General features: G+C 40.4%; 1 protein-coding gene across 1 annotated transcript; it reads right to left on the bottom strand.

Annotated features, from left to right (window-relative positions):
- Positions 1 to 4,004: 4,004 nt before the first annotated feature.
- Positions 4,005 to 5,058, bottom strand: LOC108791955 (G-protein coupled receptor 4-like). The gene has a single exon (XM_018562595.1). The coding sequence runs from the start codon at positions 5,037 to 5,039 to the stop codon at positions 4,005 to 4,007; it is 1,035 nt and encodes a 344-aa protein (XP_018418097.1). The 5' UTR covers positions 5,040 to 5,058.
- Between the last annotated feature and the right edge of the window lie 2,894 nt (positions 5,059 to 7,952).

Raw genomic sequence — 7,952 nt, 5'->3', positions numbered from 1 at the left:
CTTCCTCTTTGCTGCTAAAACACAGCGGGTCACTCAGAGGGCTCCTAGTATTTTCCTCAATGAACACTAGGCATTCTCTGATGGGATTGGGGGCAGTGACGTATTAAAAAGTTCCCCGTGGCCCTGCCAGGGATCATTTATATATATACTTACATTGTATCAAGCTGGATCAATGCAAGTATATATATACACATTTTTAAAGTTGAAGTTCAGCTATCATCATTGTGCCACTTCTCCTTTTACTGTCCATTCACAGGCTCAGAGAAAGAAGGTTAAATGATGCGTGCCACCAGACTGAGGAGATCTATTTATTATGAGTATTTATAGAGACCCGACAATATACGCAGCACTTTACACATCAGTCCCTACCCTCAAGGAGCTTACAATCTAAAGGTCCCTATCTCACATGCATACATACTAGGGCCAATTTATACAGGAGCCTATTAACCTTCCAGCATGTCTTTGGAGTGTGGGAGGAAAATCAGAGTACCCGGAGGAAACCCACACAAGCACAGGGAGAACATGCAAACTCCTTGCAAATAGTCTCCAAAAGATCAGCCGCACAGAAACCAGCGGAAGTGTAATCAAGAATTTTATGGAAGTAATATGCAACATGTACATCACCCATAGTGTCTCCCATACTACACCAGCGCCTCTCACCTCTATGATTAAGCCCAGGTGGTGAAATGAGTGAGAGGCGTTGGCGTGGTATGGGAGACACTTATGCTGATGTACATGTTGTATATAATTTTTGGGATTTGCCTTTTGGAATCTGTTTGGATTTACTTCAATATAAAATTCTGGATTACACGTCCGCTGGTTTCTGTGCGGCTGATCTTTGGGAGATTTATTTGGGAAAGTGAGAAGCACACTACAGCCTGCACCTAGAGTGTGAATGAACTGCAGCTGTGGTTAGAATTGGAGCGATGAGTCCATGGAGCTTTGAATGTCCTTACAAATAGTTTCCTGACCGGGAGGTGGAAAAGAAGCACGGATATATACGGCAAGTTTATGAACTGGACACGGAGTACAAATATTTATAGACTCAGGTTTGATAAAACAAAAACATGGCAATTTTATTAATACATCATTATATACACGATACAATATCTTAAACATAATATAATATATACATGTCACAAAATATTTTACAATGAACACTGAGAACATAAATAGGATTACTGCATGAAAAACATAAGCTGACAAATGATATGAAGCAGCAGCAGATACAACACTACTAAAAGGGCTACTATACATCGGCATTTACATGCATCTTCCATGTATTTAACAGGCACTCAAATTGACTTTTAAGGAGTAAAGAATCACTATTTGGTCTCCAAAGCCTGTGTACACTATCCTTTTAACTGGTATGTATGTATGTATGTATGTATGTATGTATGTATGTTCAGAAGTCCAGTAGCTAGATCTAACAGTCTGAGAGACAATACCCTGCACAGAAATTAAGACCACATTTGGTAATTTGGCAGTGAACACAATGTGGTGAAAGAGAAGGACGGGGGAAGTAAACATTGTACTCAATTCTTCCTGAAATTAAGACAATGTGTGTATTCTGTGAGTAAAATATCTGAAGGCTACTCTGATCCCCTGTGCCTCAATGCTGTGCAGTGTGCATCATCATAGCAGTACTAGAAGGGTTTTTACTGACATCTGGGGCTTCAATGGAGAGATTTACCATTACTAGCTGACAATTGTTTCATCAGACAGGAAATCAGAGAAAATCAGCAACAGGGACACAGACAAAAATAAGGCTGCAAAGAAAAAAGCCTTTTTATTATGGTCTGTGTAGCCATGTAAGTGTTCGCCTCAATTCCTGGTCGATTAAAACATTGTCAGCAGATCAAGAAGTGAGGGTAAATGTCGAACAAGTCCCCTGATGCAGTAAAAACCTCACAGGGCTTCCAATCCTTCCCCACTCTATCCAAAACCAAGAAAAACATTTTTGGCTGGACATACGCTTTAAGGAGTCTACAGAAGATTCAGCAGCTTAATACTAGAACAAAATAGTGCTGTACAAGTACATCTGCAATCTGTACCTATGGAGGAGGTGAGCTTGGTCAGCATGGTTGAACAGACATGAAATCATTCTATTTGACCACAAATGATCTCACTGGGCAAACATTCATCCTTGTTTGCAGCATATCATTTGCTATACTGGTGCAGGCACCCATTAAAGAGAACATGTCAGTTTCTACACATTGTCTAAGCTAACAATACTCCCTTAGTATTTGCAAGTATGTGTGTTATTCTTCAGACAATTCTTAGGTTCCTGTATCAAGCTTCCTAGACTTTAGGCCCAAGCTATATACAAAGCCTTGACTTCCAAACTCAAAAGCATTAAAAAAAAACTACACCCCATCCTGGCACCAATCTGCACCTTCACCTGCCATTCTCCAATGCCAGAACCTCAATAGCCACTGAAGTCTCTGGCTCTAGATTTTTGTATGGCTAGGTGGTCGGCACAGAAATTCCTCTCTCCATCTTGAATGTGGGGTCAACACAGGTAGGAGCTGATGGATTATAATCTTTTTTTACATCATGAGTTTCTTTGCATCTATGGTAGATTTAGTGGCATATATGGTCCAGTCTGCTGATATTCTAGGTGGGCATTGGCAACTAAACGGGATTATTCACCTGTGGTCTTTTGGTGTATACATTTTTGCATGGTTGTGGCCCATTTGTCTCTGCTTGTGTCACCTTACTAAAGAGAGGGTCCTTGCACCATTGAAATGTTAATGTTATGTTCTGATACTTTTGTAAACTGTCCATGTGAATTTCAAGTTGGCATGCTGGCTCTTTCTACACTTGGATTTACCACTATCTAGCTGTGGACCCAAGCATGGTTTTACAAGCAGTGTGCGTGCGCGTTATGGTTTGATGTGCTGTTTGGGTAGGGTATGAAATCCACAGGGATACAGAAATGAATTTACAGACTAACACAGGCACTTGGAGGACTATTGTTACCCGAGACAAGATAGACGTGTTTTACCTCAATAGGAAAAAGGCCTTTAAATCTTAGACTTACTGTACCCAAAACAAAAAAGGTATCATTTGGTGGACTGTAAAGAGCACAATCATCTAAATAACTACAATCTTTAATAGACAGTGGTGGTGGTACACTATTGCATGAGATCAAATAATAAACTTGTTTCCCTGCTGTGCTACTCTGCTCATGTAAAGTAGCATGATGAACTACTAATTCCCTACACTAGCTAATGAACTTTAATGAAAGATCCATGTGGCTGCTCTCAAGTAGAGCAAACAGAAGTGGGAAAGTCAAAAGAACCTTTAGAGAAGATGACAGGAGACAAAGAACGGTTCCGGGTGACCTAACCAAATCTACACTGTTTGGTAAACCAAATCAGCATTTCTGGATCAGTTAAATACAGCAAAACCAAACAGATCCCAAAATGTGATTGTATTCACAATATAGTGTAGTATAGTATAGTGTAGTTGCTCTACGGACAATCCAAAATTCCGGACTCCATCCAGTCACTTCATTTAAGAGGTGTTAGGAAACTGCCAAATCTCCTTAATACTGCACTGTAATCTAAATTGTCTAAATTGTGTTCCTTTCCAATCTCAAGTGTGAGCCTTAAAAAACAAAAACAAAATACACATACTGACCAATATTAACTAGCTATAATTATTTAAAAAAAACACAACACAACAGATCACACTTGGCTTTTAGTTTAGCATGTGCTCCCTTTGTGGCCCAACTGTCTTATAATACCATGAAAGCATTTTAATACTGTACTCATATTAACAGATCTTCGTTTTTTTTCTTTAGTAAAAGCAGCATCAGCAGTTGCCTTTAACTGTGACCAGCAACTTCAGTAAAAGATTAGAAAACAAATTATTGACAGCTTATAAACTTGCACATAGCTTACTCCATTAACAGAATTGTCCAGAAGACCAGGCCATCACATTTTCCAGTTTCTATGTAATAAGATCTCAATGCACCTCTAAATTGCCGTTTTCTTCATCTATAACCTTGTCTGTACTTTAGTTTGGTGAGTGCACAGAAGTTTGTTGTTCTTTGAGGCACCATTGCACTCAAAATTAAGGCGCCTCATTTTACTTTTTTCCCTTTCACCTCGGTAAAACAGACAAAAATAGATAGCTCGCAGTTCCATCAAAAGGTCTCGCTTCACTCCATCACTAACAAAAATATTAATAAAAGGGTCTAAGGCACTGCTGACACTGCTGAGGGTAAATGAGATCCGGTAGGCTGGACGAACTTGCTCCTCTATCTCACAATTCCCATAGTTATAGTCACTCACATAGGAACGGATGAAAAGGACCACATGGTAGGGGAGGTAGCAAATGATAAAGATGACGATCATGGAAAAGAGGAGGCCGGTCACCCTTCTTTTTTGCTCTGCTTCCAAAGTAGAGGTACGCTGTATTACCAGGATAATGGAACAATAAGAAAAGACCAAAATGACCAAAGGGATCAGAAAAACGACAAAGATACGGAAATAGTTGAGACGAGCCATCCACTGATCCATGGGGTACTTCTCATAGCACAACTTCACATTTTGGATGGAGGTAAACAGGTCATCTCTGGATAAAATATAGGAGTGAGAGCCGAGGATGATCAACCAAACCACTATGCAGGTCACCAAAGCTTTTTTCATGCTCCGAAATGTCCGTGAGCGCAATGGAAAAACCGTGGCAATAAAACGATCTGTGGCTATACAGCTGAGAAAGGCAATAGTAGTGTAAAAGTTGGCGTTGAAGAAGAAGCCCACAATTTTACAGCTTAGAGTCCCGAAGACCCAGTCCTCTTTGGCAGTGTAGACTATCCAGGCAGGGAGGGTGAAGATGTACAGGAGGTCCGAGACACAAAGATTGGCCAGATAGACACCCAAGACGTTCTTCTTTTTAATTAACTGGACAATAACGCCAATCGCTGTTAGGTTACCCAACAATCCCACCACGAAAACGCTGCTGTAGATGATGGGAAAGAGGATGGCTTCATAATCTTTTGGGAACGTGCAATTTGTTTCGTTAGACATGGATACAAAGCAGCTTCAGTTGCTCTCCTGGCAAATAACAGTAGATAAAATCAGAACTGTCTCTGTCAATAAGAATTATTCTTTTTGCATTCAGTTGGCATTTTTACGCAACACAGACACACAACACAACATAGGTTGACAGAAAACTATGAATACACTGAAGATTACATGTTGAAATGTACAAATATCTAGGAAAGATGTATCCAAATGGACTCTGCCGAGATAAAAATTCAAGGATATAATCCGTGTATGGCTTTAGGTCCAGGATTCTAACGACAGAATTCATCAGCTTGATCTGTTACTGACAGCTTCCAATGACCTTACAATATGTAAACACCCACATTATTATGTATGAACGATACTTCTAGACCTAGTTGACTGATTCAGCAAGATCAAAAAAGAATGAAAAATCGCTTTTGTAGGTCTCATCAGATGACCCTGAACGAACAAGCACTTGGGAATGTTTAAATAGGTAGATCAGATTGTTTCAGACACAACTACGAAGCTAGGGGTTGCCTGCAGACTCATCTACACCACGAACATGCATGATGGGGGCAGTGCGAGCATACATGTACATAAAATGATTATTTGTGACAAGCACCATTATGATGCTGGATAGTGTCTCCATGTGCAGTAATCATGTGAGGTCTATGGCTAATTTCACCTAATAGTTCCATTTTATTTATTTTTTACTATCTCACCTGTCAGCAGAAATGTTTGCCACTTGAAATATTCATAGCCTTGAGAACCGATTAACTTCATATTTTCTGTAGAATTTTGAACATTTTCATATAGTTATCACTAAGCAAAACACGAGCCTGTACATTTCCTACTTTACTTTAAAGGCAGTAGGCAGTACTGGATACCGGGACTTGTTTCCCGCCAAGAACACTGTTGAATATATTTGAATATACGAGGGAGCATTGCCTACCTGCATTTTGTACTTGTACATTGAGGTTTTGGCACGCAGCCTTAAAATAATGAATTTACTAGTGATCTACAGTGTCCAATTCTGGGCCTCACATATCAGGGTATCTAAGGAAAGACCGGTCACAACATCCCAGCTATTTAGGGTCTCCATACACGTTACACACGGACCATACAATCTTTGTACAACTTTAGATTTACCAAAACTATGTAATATGAGAACTTATTCAGTCGATTAGTATCCAAGTAAGCAAGCCCTTGCACTACATAGTTGCTGGTAGATCTAAAGAAGATTGTACATTTAAATTGTAACTGTGTGTGGTAAGCACAATTCGCTTGCCCATGAATTAGGGTAGGCAATTTCAAACAGATCATGCTACATGCTGAATTGCGGGAGCTACAGCCAACCTTAATACATTTATCTTTTAGGAGTCAAACAAGCATGTTTATGTTGTACCTATTAAAATAAAAATGTTCCACAATGCATCTTGTAAAACTACCCAAATCAGCTTGCATATCAGAACTCAGACTGGGGAAGTAAGGGTCAGCAGGCTCTGTTGCATTGCCATGCCATTAGCTTTCCTTCCTTAACTTGGTTACAAGGGAGAGCAAAATGAGGAAACTAAGTATGTTACTATACCTTTACTGTCCTATCAGCAGGCTGCAGAGGGCTAGTGATCTGTAGTGGAGAATAGTAAGGCAACAGACTTGGCCTTTTCTACCTTTCCTTATTCCAGCTGAACCTTTTCTGATGTCCAGTGCAAAGAAAGTTTTGTGGCCCAATGGTTCAACTTATATAACAGCTCAAAAAAGGCAGGAGCGGATGGTTGGATGTGTTATTGAAAAGTGCGCACCTGCAAGTCACTTTTAAAAAGGGAGAGTGCATTGGAAGGCAGCTGGTGTCCGATACAGAGGGCTATGCAATTGCAAGTCATGCAAATGGGGAAGCATCTGTGCCCACTTCATACCAAATTGAAGGGATGAGGGGGATGAGGGGGAAAAACTACTACCTTGCCTAGAGCCCATGTCTGCTTTATAGCAAAGTCGCTCTTCTGAAAGTGTCCAATAGCACTGAAATGAATGCCAGCTGACCACAATTGGTGCAATCAGACATTCAGCTAACATTTCCAGAAACCTTGAAAATCATGCAACTGGCTACACAAGTCTATAGGGGGTGGTTTCTAGATAAGGGATTTCACATATTCAGGAAAACAGCTCCTTTTCATGTTTACAGAGATTCCACAACACCTGTGATAAAGGTTTCAAGCAATTTCACAAGCAAACACTAAAAAAGGAGCCCATTGTGATAACACAGCCAGCTCAGTCTCATTCATAATTCCTGGCAGCTTCTACACAATGACTTTATTGCTTTGTTGGGGAAAGGGGGGGGGCTAAGTACACAAATTACTCTCTGTTTCATGGAGCCCGAAATGATATGGAATTTTCCAACCTGAGCATAAACTGTCTGAAGTACCTAATTTCCTCAGCCATTATGTGTTGCCATGTCCAGAGCCAGCACACAAATATCAGCACTTGTATTATCACTGGGAGAAGCAGCTCAATGCCTGTCGGGGAAGGGCGGGGGTTTCATTTTTATAGAATATGTACATGTGCCTCAGACAGAATTGGTCCCTATACAAACTGTTCTTGGAACCTGTCACTTGTACTCAATAAAGGATAGCCATTCTGTGAAGTCACTTCATGTATTCTAACAGTGTTGGGCGCGGGCTGTCAATTAAATAGCCTGGCAGAGATTCCCCCGTCAATGATGTTAACATGGATGTCAGAATTGAGAATGTTTTCTCCTTCAGCCTGTGGAACTGAACATGTGGAACTGCACAAGTAAAACACATTGGGGGGAAGTTATCAAAACTGGCACAGACAGAAACTGGAGCAGTTGCCCATGGCAACCAATCAGCTTCTCTCTTCAGTTTGCTCAGTTGGGATTTGAAAATGAGAGATAGAAGCTGATTGGTTGCCATGCAA

Source organism: Nanorana parkeri, unplaced genomic scaffold (genome assembly GCF_000935625.1).
Source record: "Nanorana parkeri isolate BGI_ZX_2015 unplaced genomic scaffold, ASM93562v1 scaffold586, whole genome shotgun sequence".
NCBI lineage: Eukaryota > Metazoa > Chordata > Amphibia > Anura > Dicroglossidae > Nanorana > Nanorana parkeri.
Note: the sequence above shows the minus strand (reverse complement) of the source record. Positions and strands in the feature narration are given on the sequence as shown.